Here is an 18,395-nt window from a genome sequence, read left to right on the forward strand (position 1 = left end):
AGCTAAAATTTTCCAATAATGGATTCAGTGATAAGAAAGTGAATGTATTACTAAAGATTACCAAAAGCGCTGTGCTACTGCACCTGTAACACAGCTCCTCCAGTCCAACACAACTATACCGAGCGGTGACAGCGTGAGAGAGATCCTGACCAAACAGTGACGTCACAAGATCGGAGGAGGAAACCGCTGCTTGCTGTAAGGCGAGTTAGTGACGTCACGCGCGCTCCAGCCCACCTCTGTCCCCTCCTCCTCGTCCCCGTTACAGGGGTCGCGCAACGTGCCCGCGCCTGTCCGCCTGTGTGAAAGGAAAGAGAGCCGTAACGGCTGACGCTGCCCCCCCGCTGGCACCCATGGGAGGGTGTGTGGGCACCCACCACGACTCCTCGGGCAGCCTGAACGAGAACTCTGACGGGACTGGAGGTGAGAGCGGCGGGGGATGGGAGAAGGGAGGATGCTGGGGAGGAGGAGGATGGGTGACATACACAGAGGGATCCGCTGGCTCTTTTGTCTGACACTGGCCCGGTCTGCATAGCTCCTCTTTGGGGGGCAGAGGACAACTACTTTTATGCTGGGGAACATACTGCAAGATTAGGAGCTTTGCTACCCCTGCTGATGCCCAACACCCAAGATCAGTGGCTGATACCCACCTGGCGTGACAAGCCTTGGTATAGTGTGTGTGAACCAAAGGATAGGGCTGGTATCAAGTTATTCTCATTCATCTTCTAGCCATGCTGCTGGACATTTAACTATGCAGTGTGGAGTAGGGTTACTGTCAAATGACAGTTTTCAGGAAGGTAGTGCAAGTATCTGAAGTCCTGGAGGTGTTGGATTTTTTGAGGTTTCTAAAGTAGCATCACATCCACCTGCACTTGCTCAAGTCATCCTTAACAATAGCTGAATTAAAATGTACAACTTTCTCGACTTAAACGTGCAAATGTAGTATTCTTTCATTCAACATCTATAACCTACAGCAGTACACCCCTAGCCAAACTATTCACAGAACACCTTGTAGGCGTTTATATGCATTTTGGGAACAGCAGGGCCAAATTAACTGATAACTCTTCTCCCTACTCTATATAAATATATATTTATAATACCACTGAAACTAGTATCAGAGCCTGAACCCTCTTATAGAGCTGTTTTCTCAAGTACCAAGGGTTCAAATAGCCATAGTTTCCTTAACTAAACCATTCACAATTATTTTGTTACTAAACAATCCAAACGTGAAACTACCTACAGGGAGCATTGTAATCAGAACTTACTATGCATATAAAATTAAATATAGGGATACACATGATGCTGCAGAATTAATCGTCACTGGCTTATAGGGACAATAACTTTGCTAGTGGAAAGGGACAGGCCTCTAAAAGCCTGGCAAGAAAAACATTTTTATTCAACACAAGAATGTCAATTAAAAAAAATATATAAATTATTTTAAAATTTCACTTCAGAGAAAGCAGAGATCGTGTCAACATAAAATTTGTTGATACTAATTGAGACCTGGAGATGCAAAACAATGAAAAAATATTTTTCTTGTTGGACTACCATCGCTCAAAATGTATGATCAGGGTTCAACAAAACACTCTTTTATATACACTGTATTTCAGAAAAGCCCAATTCTGTTATTTGTAATTTGTGCTATATGCATTGTTAAAAATATTTTTGGGAGTCATACTGGAATTAATTTATTTTTTTTTTTTCTTGCTAAATACATTATTTTTTTAGCTGTTTTAATGCATTGCTTATTTGGTCCTGAAATACAGTTATGTTACTTTGTATTCTTTATATTTGAATGTGTATTCCCAATAGCTCCACTAACCTATTACTTTGGTATAACAACTCTTTTTACAGAAATATTGTACTTTTACTGTGTGAAGTGTCCAAAAATACCTCTGGTCATTCTCCAATATGCTTTTCAGTGGTCCTGTTTAGTAGACTGTGTCGTTTTTAAATATTGTAATTGGTGAATTATGTAACACAGCACTATTTATCAATGTCCTGTATCTTGTTCAATTATGTTTCCTTGTACAGCCTGTATGGTGAGCCAGCTCTGCTGGTATAACCATTCTATTTCCACTTGATAAAAGAATGGATTCATTCTGGCACAGATGGTGCGGAGGATCTTTGACCTGCTGCAAGGCAGACATTTACTGGACTTTGGTAAATAGGCCTCTTAGTGTTTGACAGCTGTGTCAGATTCCCCTCCTGCTGATCTTTGCTCAACTACCACTTCAGTTTAACCTTGTACATCTGTTAGCCATGTGCTATTCTTTTGATACAGTTGAGTCCTATCTATCATCTTTATTACTTCACAGAAATATCTGCACCTAACAGTCTAAGGTCATTAGGGAGCATTACACCTCAGTACAGTGTAATTCAGCTTTGGTTAAAATTCCATACATTGCCTTTTTTTCACTATTTTTCAAAGTGAACACAATGGATACTGCTTTGGTCTGTAGCTATTTCCAAACGCTACCAAATATATATATTTTAAATAATTGTATAACATAAAAGGTAAAAATCATAAATATCTAATGGTTTGTTTAAAAAAAAATAAAAAAAAAAATATATATATATATATATATATATATATATATATATATATATATATATATATATATATATATATAATCTCATACCTGCATGGGATGTACCCTCAAAATGCATACATTTTGTGCTCCCTCTAAATAGGGAAAAGTGACAGACTTACAGACTAGATACCTTCCGGAATAGTCTAGTCAAAATTTAACTTTCAGAATTCAGATGGAGCATGCAATTTTAAGCAACTTTCTGATTTACTCCTATTAATTTTTCTTCATTCTCTTGGTATCTTTATTTGAAGAAAGAATGTAAGCATAGGAGCCGTCCCATTTTTGGTTCAGGAACTGGGTAGCACTTTCTGATTGGTGGCTAAATGTAGCCACCAATCAGCAAGCGCTACCCAGGTTCTGAACCAAAAATGGGCTGGCTCCTAAGCTTACATGCAAATAAAGATAGCAAGAAAACCAAGAAAAATTGATAATAGGAGTAAATTAGAAAATTGCTTAAAATTGCATGCTCTATCTGAATTCTTAAAGTTTCATTTTGACTAGACTATTCCTTTAAGGCAAAAATAACTATAAAAAAATCTGCTATTCTGTGAAGCTTATTCTCTAAAGTGTAAACCATTTTCTTCAAATCTTAGTGAATATAATTCAGGGAATAAAACAGTTGAAGTGGATTTTCTCACTGGAGTGTCTTCTAAAGTCTTTATATTCCAGTGATGGATTAGCTAGCTTCTCCCTTCTCATCCACAAGATGCTGATAATAGCACAGCATGCTCTGCTCTTCCTTAGTCAACAAGGAGCCGTAGACAATTATTTTCAACAGCATTGTTTTTAAACTACAGTCCTCAAGTAGACCAAATGTATAGGATTTGTCAACCTGAGCACAGGTGAGGCAATCACAAATAACCGAGCTCCAGCCCAAGCAAATAAATTCTTCAAATCTCTACTTGATGAATTTATGTTACTCTGGATGGCTTTGTTGATAATGCCTATTATAGTTTTTATTGACCTTATCTACATTTTAAAGGGCGTTGAAGTGTTTTTTTTTTTTCTTTGTTGCTTTGAAAGAGTACATTTTAATATGTATTTTCTTAGAAAAAGCATGTTCATGTGATGAAAAGAGTTTCTGTTTATGTTCTTGTTGGGCAAGCTAACAATAGAGTTTTAGGAATTTGTCCTTATCAGCAAGTGAGCAATACATGAATCTTTAATGGTGGTGCCGGTCTCGGCAGGTAGGTAATCCCAGCACATCCTTCTATGTACTAGGGAGCTGCAATGTTTTCAGAAGATGTTTTTCGAGACTCATCAGAATAATCTTCAAATACTATAATTAAAAAATAAATATTGAATGTGGCGGCGCTGTGTCACCTCAGGAGATGCAAGCTGCTTTGAAACCTGCCTTCTTTCACCTCCAAAATAAAAAGCTCACAATGGTGTAGCACATTTCAAATAAAATGGTAGGTGTACTCCAACTGGCTTTGACATATATTAATTTTATGCTCTTGAGGAAGGCTTGTTTTGCTGAAACGCGTTGAGCTATATTTTAATAAAATCTGAAGATACCCTTGTGTGGCTTTTAATAAAAGGCTGATTTAAAACTGAAATCCTGTGAGTATGACCTGTTTCTGCGCCTACCATTTTATTTGAAAGTGCTACACTATTGTGAGCTTTTTTATTTTGGAGGTGAAAGAAGGCAGGTTTCTTCTGAGGTCACACAGCGCCGCCACATTCAATATTTCTTGTTTCTGGATATGGTCTGGGAGAACCGGGGCTGGCAGCGAGCATCTGAAGGGAAGTGCTAGCATAGCTTCATACTTTACTGCAATTTACAAGTTTAATTAAGAAAAGTTTTCTCTAAAATTATGCGTTTTTAGAGGAACAACTACCGTTTTCAAGAGCAAATAAATTCCAATAAAAGAGCTATAGTTCTTAGTAGGGTGGTCAATAAACTAGGCTGGGTAGTGTGCCCATAAAACAGTTTCAATTTAGCACTGACATACATGCACACACCAAAATAACAAGAATATTTCAGTAATATGTTATACCTTTTTATTGGACTCAGTTATGAAGCATTACTGATCAATATTGTGGAATTTATAGATTATATTTAAAGCATGATGATGCTTAAATGGACAAAAATTGATACAGGTCTTAACACATACTGTAGCATGAACGGTAATCCAGCAATTTTGAAAAGAAAAACATTTTGAAATGGCTGCCAAGCTCCTCCCACTACTGATATATTCAATTTTTTGGCATATTATGTCCAATCTGAAGCCTCACTAGTTTGAGTCTCACCCTGCAGGCACACCGATATGCGCAATTTAAAAGGGGTACTGACTATCTGGAATGTATGTGTATTTGCAGCATTTACCACCGGAATAGAGAGTAGTAAGAAAGATGTGTACAGCTGGAAATGTGCTTCGTTCTAAAGGCCCGTCACTACTTAGCACTCAACACTCAGTACAATCAGCGCATGCACAATTCGCAAATTGTTGCTACGTGCACAAAGGATGCAGGCATAATGAAAGCCACTATAAGGACCAGGAAGGAGGAGGGGAGGAGTTTGGCGGCCATTTTGAAATGTCCAGAAATGTTTTTCTTTTCAAAATTGTTGGATTACTGTTCATGCTGCGTATGTGTTAATGGGTTCAGGAGGATATTTGTCACTCAAACTAAGGTAATGTCTCAATGATTAATAAGATGTAGACTGTCCCTTTAAAGGAGTAGCATGCACTTCTGGGAGCTAGCTGAACACAGGTGAGCCAATAACAGAAGATATCTATGCTGCTAACTCAAAGTAGTGCTTTGCTGCTCATGAGCCTACCTGGCTATGATTTTCAACAAAGGAATACCCAGAAAAAGAAGCAAATTATACATGCATACAAATAAATGGTAAATAGGGATGTGAACTTAACTTGGATGTATGGTGTGGTGAGATAATTGTACTCCTGGCTGTGAATAATGAAGCCCTTTTATTTTTTTTAAGGTGACATAGTACTAGATAGGATCCCTTCATGCCGTAATACTTACTGCAGAGACCTTATTCATATGTTAGATCTCTAACAGAAGTAAATTGGAAAGTTGTTTAAAAGTGCATGCTCTATCCGAATCATGAAAGTTTAGTTTTTACTTAGGGGGCAAAACACATACTTTTTCCATTGTAGATTTCACACAAGTTTTATATTCCATTTTCACTAAAGATTGGATTTTTTAATTTATTTTTTTTTGCTGGGAAGAGATAGGAAGACTCATAGGAGCTCATGAGTGTGCACATCTTTTTAGCACTCTATGGCAGCAATGTTTGTACCAATGTTATACACTGCTGCTATAAAGGCCCTGATATTCAAAGGATTCTCCAGTTTGGAGAGAAATTGTAGTGTAGACTTCACTGGGGGTGAACTCACTGAATGCCCAAAAGAAAAAGGGTAGAATTTTCCAGCACTGCGACATCTCTCTCATTTACTATATGTATATGAAGGAGAGGTAAGCTCAGTACAATATAGCACTGCATGATATGACTTTTTTTCTTTTATATTTTAATTCATTTAGATCTAGTAGTGATTTTACAAATTCTGAATGTTTTAAAAGTTTTTGTGTTTAACAAATTAGGCTCATACTTTGTATTTATTTTCTGTGTATAGTTTACAAATTACATTGTATTTGCTCCTTTGTAAATTAAAACTGACAGTTTCAGAAAGTTGGCGGAACAGTGTAGTTTCTTGGGCTGAACAATGGCGTTTCCAGTGTATGTCTGAAGCTCTCTCACAAGTCATGTTAAATTTTGTAAGTATTTTATACAAGCTGGTGTTACTGATTTTTCTCGCCAGGTGAATGCTAGTGAGGTTTGCTCAAAATTCACAATACACTTATTTTAACTTACAGTAAAGTAATAATATACTAAAATATAGACAAAACAAGTTAAATTGCAGTGAAAATATTCAGTTTAATTTATAATTGATGCAAAATTAGCTTTTATATCAGCCCCAGCTACCTTCTCTCCCCCACATAAAAAAGTTGTATCCGAGAGAGCTTCATTACTTTCTATGGAAGGCATCTCTCATCTCTCTGGGACTTCCAGGTTCCTCCCTTTTACTTAGAAAATTCAGTGAGTTCAGCCCCTGTGAAGTCTGCACTATAATTTCTTTCCAAACTAAAGAATGTTTATTTGGCCCATAGAAAGTAATGACGCTCTCTGGGAAACTGAAAAGGGACATGAAACCCAATATTTTTCTTTCATGATTCAGTTAGAGAATACAATTTTAAACAATATTAAAATGTATTTCTAGTTTTTTATTTGCTTAATTCTTAATATATCCTTTGTTAAAGGGACAGTCTAGTCAAAATTAAACTTTCATGATTCAGATAGGGCATGACATTTTACACAACTTTCCAATTGACTTTTATCATTAAATTTGCTTTGTTCCCTTGGTATTTTTGAAAAGATAAACCTTGGAAGGTTCAAACTGATTTCTAAACCATTGAAAACCGCCTCTTAGCTCGGAGCATTTTGAAAGTTTTTTTCACAGTTAGACAGTACTATTTAGACCGTACTAGTTCATGTGTGTCATATAGATAACATTGTGCTCACTCCTGTGGAGTTATTTAGGAGTCTGCACTGATTGCCTGAACTACATGTCTGTCATAAGCACTGAGATAAGGGGGCAGTCTGCAGGGGCTTAGATACAAGGTAATCACAGAGGTAAAACATAATATTAATATAACTGTATTGGTTTTGCAAAACTGGGGAATGGGTAATAAAGGGATTATCTATCTTTTAAAAAAATAAAATTCTGGTGTAGACTGTCCCTTTAAAGAATTATCAATGCACATGGGTGAGCCAAAAGCACGGGGCATCTATGTGCAGCCACCAATCAGCAGCTACTGAACCTATTTAGCTATGTTTTTCAACAAAGGATATCAAGAGAATAAAGCAAATTAGATAATATAAGTAAATTGGAAAGTTGTTTAAATTGCATTTTTTTTTCTAAATCATGAAAAAAAGTGGGTTTCATGTCCATTGAAGCTGACAGTTTTTCTGTTTTAACTTAAATCACTGGTTTCCCTTAGGTCTCCCTAACAGGTCACAGGTGAAATAATCAGCTGATTAGTAAACATGGTTATTTTACCTGGTCTCATACAAGGTAATCCTGATAACTTGGCCTGTTGGGGAGGCCTGAGGACAGTGAAAACCAGTGATTATATAGAAGAAATACAAAGTGCAATGTAGTTTGTAAAAGATGCACATTAATATACAAAGTATGATACTAATTTGAGTTACAGAAGCTGTGAATGCATAATCAGAATTTGTAAAATCACAATCCTAAATACACCGCTGTATAAAGTACAAAGCACAAAGTGTAAATGCAGCAGAACTCTCATGCACTGGGCTTGTCTCTCCTTCAAATACAGAAATGCAGGGAACGAGCCTTGCAGAAATATAGAAAAATCTGCCTTTTGAAAATGTCATTAAAGTGAATGTAAACTTTCATGAATCAGTGCTCGGTTTTTAAAAATACTATTAAAAACAGGGACACTTCCATTCATAAAAGTTTACATCGCAGTGTGTGTTTATTTTTTAAAAAAACTTACCTTTTTCTGCAGCCAAGCTGGACTAGTGATCCCTCGGCCGCAGATCCTCTGTACTTACGTCAGCAATGACGAATCCAGCTTCCTCCAATCATGGCGTTCACCCCAGAGAAAACATTTCTTGAGGCCACCCCGTGATTGGAGGAAACCGGATTTGTCATTGCTGACGTAAGTACAGAGGAGCTGCGGGTGGAGTATCGCTAGTCCGGCTTGGCTGCAGAAAAAGGTAAGTATTTTTAAAAAAAAAAAAAAAACGCTGCAGTGCCCCTGTTTTTAATAGTATTTTTAAAAACCGGACACTGATTTATGAAAGCTTACATTCACTTTACACACACACACTCTCTCTCTCTCTTTCTCTCTCTTTCTCTTTCTCTTTCATTCTTTCTTTTTCTTCTTTTTTTTTTTCCTCTTTTTTTTTTATGCAGTCACCAATCAGTAGCTAGTTGCTGCTCCTGAGTCTACCTAGGTATGCTTTTCAACAACTTGGATAATAGAAGTAAATTGTTTAAAATCTGAATCATGATGGTTTAATTTCGACTTCACTGTCCTTTTTAATGTATTGCAACTAAAGTAAGAGGGGTATTTAACAAAAAATATGTTCTCCCTTGCCTAAGCTTGCAAACCCAATATGCATTAACCATTTGGAATAATGCTGGTAATTAATAATTTGTATAATTAACAAATAATACACTTGAGAACTAAAGCATCTTCAAACAAATTTAAAACTTTTGTTCACTGCAGTTTTATGTACCTCGTACTTCTGTTCGTTGAATGATAGGTTCAGTGACCCGTTGAAGAACGTTACTATCAATAAAAGGATTATGGGGATTTGTAGATTATAGCAAAAAATGTAACAAAGGAATTAATATAAAATATTTTTACAGTTCATATTTTTACTAGATCCAAATGCTTATTTAAATACAATTGTTACATTTTTAAAATATTATTAAAAATTGTTAAAAATATTGTGCAGTCAGAAGTAAATTGTATAGATGACAATGCCTTTTTATCTTTTCTAATCCAGTTTACTTAAAGTGAAAGTAAATCCTAGCATTTTACAAACGCTAGGATTTACTATATTTTATACTTCATGAATGAAAGTGCCCTTTATTTGTTTCAATAGTAAATCCTAGCGTTTGTAAAACTCTAGGATTTACTTTTTTGTAAAATATTTAATTGATTTTGTTTTATCATACATGTGACAGACTATGTTGTTGGTTATAAGATTAAAAATAATTTCAAATAATCTCAAATGCTCATATTATAGTTGGAACATTTTTGAGGTAAGATTAGACAATTGATCTACACTAATTACATTTCTATCTATCTGACTAAAATGATATACGTACATGTCTGAGTGGAAAAATATCACTATGGTTTATCATTAATGGGGGAAACGTATATGTCCACCTAGTGATAGAAAAAGAAAAAAAAAATCTAATAATAAATAAAAAAAAAAACTAATTCAAAAGATCTGAGGCCTCAAAGTGAATAGCACAATTCTAGTATGTTATGCATTCTGGGCATAAAGTATACAATGTTGCAGGTGATCTTATTTCTGTATTTACTATATGGATATTTCTCAGAAGCTATATTTAAAATGCCCAAGCTGTTTACTATTGTGAGTAGGTGACCAAAGCCTGTTGAATATCATTACAAATGTTATAAGGAACTTTTACTTGACTCGCTCATGAAGCAAGTAGAGTTTTGCAATCTCAAACAGAATGCCTGTGTATGAGAGGTTATGGTACAAAACCAAATGAAACTGATCTATTTTTGTGACAGACAAGTATTCTTTTTTCATTTTCTTTTTTTTTTCTGTCATAAGAATTTTATGTTGCTGCATGCTACCTCACACTAGGATGTTCTAAGGATTAATGAAGGCTACACTTTTAGATCAGATACAGAGCAGCCTATATGGAATAGTGGGTATTTTTTTTATTTAAGTATCAAAACTATATATATATGTATGTATATATATATATATATATATATATATATATATATATATATATATATATATATATATATATATATATATATATATGTATGTACTGTATATGTGTGTTTTTATTTATTTTGTTAGTAGACAACTCAAGGTATTTATCTAGGTCCATTTTGGTATATTTCATGCCATTGTTTCGTTCCAAATGCAATCGTATAAATAAAAAAAAATGTACTTTTTCACAAACTGACTGAAATTATTTACATACCACTTGTGCAGTCATAACACAAAAGCTTTTCTGAATCCCCTTTGTTCAGAAACAGCAGAGATGCGTAGCTTTGCCATTGCTCTTTGGTTATTAGAAGCCTCTAATTGCATCTGCGCACTACACTTCTGAAATTCACGGCAGCGATGGGGTTATTTAGTTAGCTGGTAAGGGAAATAGTATAGTAATGTAGGTATTTCCCTCCCCCCACCTCCCAGATACCTCCCAAATAGCTATCTTACCCCACACCCACACTCCTCCCACCATCTTAGGTACTGGCAGGCAGTTTGCAAATATGCAGTATAGGGCTTTTTTTTAATTATTTATTCTAAAAAAAAAAATCTTCAGTTTAGGGAATCTTCCTCAACCCTCCCTCCTCCTTGATTCCTCCCTAGCAGCTCTCTAACCCTCCCCTTTTCCACTAGTGGTGACCATCTTAGATACTGTCAGCTGTCTGACAGTATCCAGTTTTAAAGGTATTTTTAATTTTATTTTTTTCTGTAGTGTAGGGGTCTTTCCCTCGATCATTATGTAGGGTACTTCACCATTCCACCCTTTTTCCGTAGTGTAGCATCATATACCTCCCTCTCCCTTCAAAAAAAATTATTTAGTGTAGGGCCCCTCTCCTCCCCCCCCCCCCCCCCCACCTCCTCTGTTGGGCTTCCGTTGGGCCGCCTTTCCACCCTCCAGCACCAACCGATATTGTTACAGACAGTGACATAGACTATGTCACTGTAACAATCTGACAATCTGCCTTTATATAGTAATTGAGCACCAATCATGCTCTGTTACATATGAAGACATCTTCTTGGCTCAATGGTGTTAAATGATGAATGCAACATTCCTAAACCCAGATGACTATATAAGATCTGTATATCCATTACTTAAAGGGATAGTCTAGTCAAATTTAAATTGTTTCTTTCATGATTCAGATAGAGCATGCAACTTTCTAATTTACTTCTATTTATCATTTTTTCTTCTCTTGCTATCTTTCTTTGAATGTTAGCTTAGGAGCCAGCCCATTTTTGGTTCAGCACCTCGATAGCACTTGCTGATTGGTTGCTACATTTAGACACCAATCAGAAAGCACTACCCAGGTGCTGAACCAAAAATGTGCCGGCTCCTATGCTTACATTCCTGCTTTTTAAAATAAAGATAGCAAGAGAATGAAGAAAAATTGATAATAGGAGTAAATTAGAAAGTTGCTTAAAATTGCATGCTCTATCTGAATCATGAAAGTTTAATTTTGACTAGAGTATTCCTTTAATGTGACTGCTTGTGGTTCATACTATAACAGTTGTAAAGCCTTTGTACAGCAGTATTAAAGTGAATGTAAATTTTGATGCTAAAGTGCCCGGTTTTTAAAACTTTGATTAAAAATAGGGGCACTTTAATTCATCAAAATGTTCATTTCACTCCTGTTGTGAAAAAAAACTTACCTTTTAATCTTCAAAGCAGCTCCAGCTTCCTCCACCCATTTCAAAGCCTCTTCCTGGGTCTAAAATGAGGCATCTGGCTTCCTCCAATTACAGCAGTGAATCAGACACTGAATCCCCCGGGGGGGAAGCTGTGATTGGAGGATGACCTATCAATCATTTCTGACATCATAAATGGCTTGTGAGACCAGAGGAACCTGGAGCTGCTGTGAAGTTTAAAAGGTAAGTTTTTTTGTCACAACAGGAGTGAAATGTAAACTTTGATGAATTAAAGTGCCCCTGTTTTTAATCAAAGTTTTAAAAACCAGGCACTTTAGCATCAAAATTTACATTCACTTTAAGTCTTAAAAATGTGTTGTATCACTTTTAGTGGCTTGAAAAGGAAACACTTTTGTTTTAAGTTTTGATGTAAAAGTACAAAAAACTATTAAGTTACAATCATACCAACCTGAATATTAACATGGTAACGTGAGATACATTACTGGAAATTGAAAACTTCTATCACTTCTAGACATAAAAGCAAATTTTAGTGCTGTCAAGTTGCACTGTGTCACACAGTCTAACTTTCCAGTCTCATGGGGCCAGATACTATAAAGCTCTCTGGGCTTATGAGATTCTGTAAGAAATCTCTCAAGTGCTATGTCCTAATTCTATAAAGGCAGTTTTAATCTTGAAAGCAGTGTCTCACAAAGGGAGGGTTTCCCTCCTTTAAAGGGACAGTATACACTAATTTTCATATAACTGCATGTAATAGACACTACTATAAAGAAGATACTGATCTAAAAATCCAGTATAAAACTGTTTAAAAACATACTTAGAAGCTCTCAGTTTAGCTCTGTTGAAAAGGTAGCTGGAAAGCCCACTGCAAGTGGGAAATAAGACACTCCCCCTCCCCCTTCTTTTGCATATGAAAAGACCCTTTACACAAACAGCAGCAAGCTGGAGAAGGTAGCTGACGGTATTCACATAAAACTTTGGGGCTTGGTTAGGAGTCTGAAAATCAGAGCAATGTTATTTAAAAATAAGCAAAACTATACATTTACAAAAAAAGACAACTTTATGGGCTATATAAATACATCATCTACAAAACATTTATGCAAAGAAAAAATGAGTGTATAATGTCCCTTTAAGTACTCGGTAAAAAATTGTATTGTTTAATCACATTAATAATCTTAACAAATTTGTTGTGCAAAAATTGTATTTTATGAAAAAATTTAAAATGTAGATATCATAATTAAATTACACTGCACATGCTAAAAACGCTATTAAATTTTTATTTGTAATAAAAAATTAAAATCGTATTATTTTCCTTATTGTAAAATGAACTTCCTCTGCTAGTCATGGGTGTAGCTGTAATGTCCCCTCCAGGTATGGTGTATCCTATAAACATTTTCCTCTTGCAGATCTCGCGGTTTTTCTCACAAACTAAAAGGTGGAGAAATTGTGTCAAAATAAGCAAAACACTTATTAGCGTAATAGAAAAACACATGTATATGAAAATAGAGTTTATTGTAAGATACACTAAAAGCAGAGTAATCTGATTTGTATTAGCTGGAAGATTTCATTTTTAAAGTGTGCCCCCTCCCCCTGCTAACTTCACTCTCGTGAGCAAAGTTTCCATTTCTAGATAGCTCCATTTTTTTTTCTATAAGAGATGTCTCATAATTTGTAGAGACACCCTCCTTTTTTTTTATTTTATTTTATAGAATCCCCTGAGGTCCGCTCCTACGAGTGTGTATAATTTTCCTTTTAATTTTTTTTTTTGCCTGCTTTTCCTGTAATCTAAATTACAGATGCTGGAGTACATTAAAGGTATATGCCTTGGGACTACAAAACATTGGACATTTTTTTTAAACAGAATTACAGTTTAAAAAGCTTTGAAAACATTTATTTTGTATGTAGAGAATGCAATGCTTAAAGGGCCAGTAAACCCACCAAATAATGTTTCTCCAACATAGGTGTGTCCGGTCCACGGCGTCATCCTTACTTGTGGGATATTCTCCTCCCCAACAGGAAATGGCAAAGAGCCCAGCAAAGCTGGTCACATGATCCCTCCTAGGCTCCGCCTTCCCCAGTCATTCTCTTTGCCGTTGTACAGGCAACATCTCCACGGAGATGGCTTAGAGTTTTTTGGTGTTTAACTGTAGTTTTTAATATTCAATGCTCTCAAGGCTTGGCCTCAGCTAGCAAAGGCCAAATTCATACGGTTTCAATCAGACAACATGACGACTGTTGCGTACATCAACCATCAGGGGGGAACAAGGAGTTCCCTGGCGATGGAAGAAGTGACCAAAATCATTCAATGGGCGGAGACTCACTCCTGCCACTTGTCTGCAATCCACATCCCAGGAGTGGAAAATTGGGAAGCGGATTTTCTGAGTCGTCAGACATTTCATCCGGGGGAGTGGGAACTCCATCCGGAAATCTTTGCCCAAATTACTCGGTTGTGGGGCATTCCAGACATGGATCTGATGGCCTCTCGTCAGAACTTCAAGGTTCCTTGCTACGGGTCCAGATCCAGGGATCCCAAGGCGACTCTAGTAGATGCACTAGTAGCACCTTGGACCTTCAAACTAGCTTATGTATTCCCGCCGTTTCCTCTCATCCCCAGGCTGGTAGCCAGGATCAATCAGGAGAGGGCATCGGTGATCTTGATAGCTCCTGCGTGGCCACGCAGGACTTGGTATGCAGACCTGGTGAATATGTCATCGGCTCCACCATGGAAGCTACCTTTGAGACGGGACCTTCTTGTTCAAGGTCCGTTCGAACATCCGAATCTGGTCTCACTCCAACTGACTGCTTGGAGATTGAACGCTTGATCTTATCAAAGCGAGGGTTCTCAGATTCTGTCATTGATACTCTTGTTCAGGCCAGAAAGCCTGTAACTAGAAAAATCTACCACAAAATATGGAAAAAATATATCTGTTGGTGTGAATCTAAAGGATTCCCTTGGGACAAGATAAAAATTCCTAAGATTCTATCCTTTCTTCAAGAAGGTTTGGAGAAAGGATTATCTGCAAGTTCCTTGAAGGGACAGATTTCTGCCTTGTCTGTGTTACTTCACAAAAAGCTGGCAGCTGTGCCAGATGTTCAAGCCTTTGTTCAGGCTCTGGTTAGAATCAAGCCTGTTTACAAACCTTTGACTCCTCCTTGGAGTCTCAATTTAGTTCTTTCAGTTCTTCAGGGGGTTCCGTTTGAACCCTTACATTCCGTTGATATTAAGTTATTATCTTGGAAAGTTTTGTTTTTGGTTGCAATTTCTTCTGCTAGAAGAGTTTCAGAATTATCTGCTCTGCAGTGTTCTCCTCCTTATCTGGTGTTCCATGCAGATAAGGTGGTTTTGCGTACTAAACCTGGTTTTCTTCCGAAAGTTGTTTCTAACAAAAACATTAACCAGGAGATAGTCGTGCCTTCTTTGTGTCCGAATCCAGTTTCAAAGAAGGAACGTTTGTTGCACAATTTGGACGTAGTTCGTGCTCTAAAATTCTATTTAGATGCTACAAAGGATTTTAGACAAACATCTTCCTTGTTTGTTGTTTATTCCGGTAAAAGGAGAGGTCAAAAAGCAACTTCTACCTCTCTCTCTTTTTGGCTTAAAAGCATCATCAGATTGGCTTACGAGACTGCCGGACGGCAGCCTCCTGAAAGAATCACAGCTCATTCCACTAGGGCTGTGGCTTCCACATGGGCCTTCAAGAACGAGGCTTCTGTTGATCAGATATGTAAGGCAGCGACTTGGTCTTCACTGCACACTTTTACTAAATTTTACAAATTTGATACTTTTGCTTCTTCTGAGGCTATTTTTGGGAGAAAGGTTTTGCAAGCCGTGGTGCCTTCCATCTAGGTGACCTGATTTGCTCCCTCCCTTCATCCGTGTCCTAAAGCTTTGGTATTGGTTCCCACAAGTAAGGATGACGCCGTGGACCGGACACACCTATGTTGGAGAAAACAGAATTTATGTTTACCTGATAAATTACTTTCTCCAACGGTGTGTCCGGTCCACGGCCCGCCCTGGTTTTTTTTTTAATCAGGTCTGATAATTTATTTTCTTTAACTACAGTCACCACGGTATCATATGATTTCTCCTATGCAAATATTCCTCCTTTACGTCGGTCGAATGACTGGGGAAGGCGGAGCCTAGGAGGGATCATGTGACCAGCTTTGCTGGGCTCTTTGCCATTTCCTGTTGGGGAGGAGAATATCCCACAAGTAAGGATGACGCCGTGGACCGGACACACCGTTGGAGAAAGTAATTTATCAGGTAAACATAAATTCTGTTTTTATATATTTCTACACATAGCTCCTTGCTCTGCTGAGCGGGTCTGTTTATTTCCTAAGCGCATCTGGGCACACTGTCTAGTCACAGCCGGCCCAATCGCGCCATTTTTTTACCTCTGGATTGCCTTGTATCTAAACCTCTGCAGGCTGTCCCCTTATTTTAGTTCTTTTGACTGTTCTTTTTAGCCAACCAGTGCTGACTCCTAGGTAACTCCACGAGTGAGAGCACAATGTTATCTACATGTCACACATGAACTAACACCCTCTAGTTGTGAAACTGTCAAATGCATTCCGATAAGAGGCGGCCTTGAAGGGTTTAGAAAGAGCCTACCTAGGTTTTGCTTTTAACAAAGTGAACAAAGCAAACTTGATGATAAAAGTAAATTGGAAAGTTGTTTAAAATGGCATGCCCTATCTGAATCATGAAAGTTAAATTACACTAGACTGTCCCTTTAAGGATTTTAAAGTTTTTGTAAGTTGTTCTAACTGTATAGAATGTAACCACATGTTTGAGATTTGTATCTGTTCAATTTCTACATGCTATAAATAATAATAATATTATGATGTATCATTGAGTCACAAAGTACACAGTGTGGATTTTAGCCACAATGGCCAAGATGATTTAAAAGGACATGAAACACTAATATTTTTTTTATTATTATTATTTTTTTTATGATAGTGCCCATAATTTAAACACATTTTCCGTTTACTTATCTGATTTGCCTTGTTCTATTGGTAATCTTTGCTGAAAGAAATACCTAGTAGGCTCAGGAGGAGCAATGCATTAGTTGCTGATTGGTGGCTGCACATATATGCCTATTCTCATTGGTTCACCTGTGTTCAGCTAGATCCCAGTAGTGCATTTCTGCTCCTTCAACAAAGGAAACCAAGAGTATTAAGCAAATTTGATAATAGAAGTAAATTGTAAGGTTGTTTAAAATTGTATGATGTATCTGAATCGTGAAAGAGAAACATTTTGAGTATATATCCCTTTAATAGTCCTGTTGGTGTTAAAGGTTTGGGACCTTCTGTACCATTTACATTTCTGTGAATTATACTATTCTGAATAACAAGGTTACCCAGCTTTTTTTTTTTACAAGGGGCAGTAAACAATTCATTGCTTGAAATGTGTATTCAGAACAAAGTTCTGAATTTGTGAATATATTTTTCTCCAACATAGGTGTGTCCGGTCCACGGCGTCATCCTTACTTGTGGGATATTCTCTTCCCCAACAGGATATGGCAAAGAGCCCAGCAAAGCTGGTCACATGATCCCTCCTAGGCTCCGCCTTCCCTAGTCATTCTCTTTGCCGTTGCACAGGCAACATCTCCACGGAGATGGTTAAGAGTTTTTTGGTGTTTATATGTAGTTTTATTCTTCAATCAAGAGTTTGTTATTTTAAAATAGTGCTGGTATGTACTATTTACTCTGAAACAGAAAATAGATGAAGATTTCTGTTTGTAAGAGGAAGATGATTTTAGCAACCGTTACTAAAATCGATGGCTGTTTCCACACAGGACTGTTGAGATGAAGTAACTTCAGTTGGGGGAAACAGTGTGCAGACTTTGCTGCTTGAAGTATGACACATTTCTAACAAGACTTGGTAATGCTGGAAGCTGTCATTTTCCCTATGGGATCCGGTAAGCCATTTTCTTAATAAGAATAAAGGGCTTCACAAGGGCTTTAAAGACTGGTAGACATTTTTCTGGGCTAAAACGATTACTTTATAAGCATTTTTAATAGATTATAGCTTTGAGGAGTTATTTTAATCTTGGGAATTATGTTAAAAAAACGGCAGGCACTGTATTGGACACCTTTTTCACTGGGGGCCTTCTCCAATCATAGGCAGAGCCTCATTTTCGCGCCACTAATGCGCAGTTGTTTTTGGGAAGCAAGGCATGCAGATGCATGTGTGAGGAGCTCAGATACACAGAAAAAGCTTACTGAAGGCGTCATTTGGTATCGTATTCCCCTCTGGGCTTGGTTGGGTCTCAGCAAAGCAGATACCAGGGACTGTATAGGGGTTAAATGTAAAAACGGCTCCGGTTCCGTTATTTTAAGAGTTAAAGCTTTCAAATTTGGTGTGCAATACTTTTAAGCCTTTAAGACACTGTGGTGAAATTTTGGTGAATTTTGAACAATTCCTTCATACTTTTTCGCATATTCAGTAAAAAGTGTGCTCAGTTTAAAATTTAAAGTGACAGTAACGGTTTTATTTTAAAACGTTTTTTGTGCTTTGTTATCAAGTTTATGCCTGTTTAACATGTCTGAACTATCAGATAGACTATGTTCTGTATGTGAGGAAGCCAAGGTTCCTTCTCATTTAAATAGATGTG

General features: G+C 37.1%; 1 protein-coding gene across 2 annotated transcripts in view; it reads left to right on the top strand.

Annotated features, from left to right (window-relative positions):
• Positions 1 to 256: 256 nt before the first annotated feature.
• UBTD2 (ubiquitin domain containing 2) overlaps positions 257 to 18,395 on the top strand; it is a 235,257-nt gene continuing 217,118 nt past the window's right edge. The window contains exon 1 of one of the 2 annotated variants that reach the window (XM_053717124.1): positions 257 to 420. In XM_053717124.1, coding sequence (XP_053573099.1) covers positions 351 to 420 — 70 coding nt within the window. In that variant the 5' untranslated portion in view covers positions 257 to 350. The remainder of the gene's footprint in view (positions 421 to 18,395) is intronic. The other variant, XM_053717125.1, reaches the window with a different exon arrangement.

Source organism: Bombina bombina, chromosome 6 (assembly GCF_027579735.1).
Source record: "Bombina bombina isolate aBomBom1 chromosome 6, aBomBom1.pri, whole genome shotgun sequence".
Classification (NCBI taxonomy): domain Eukaryota; kingdom Metazoa; phylum Chordata; class Amphibia; order Anura; family Bombinatoridae; genus Bombina; species Bombina bombina.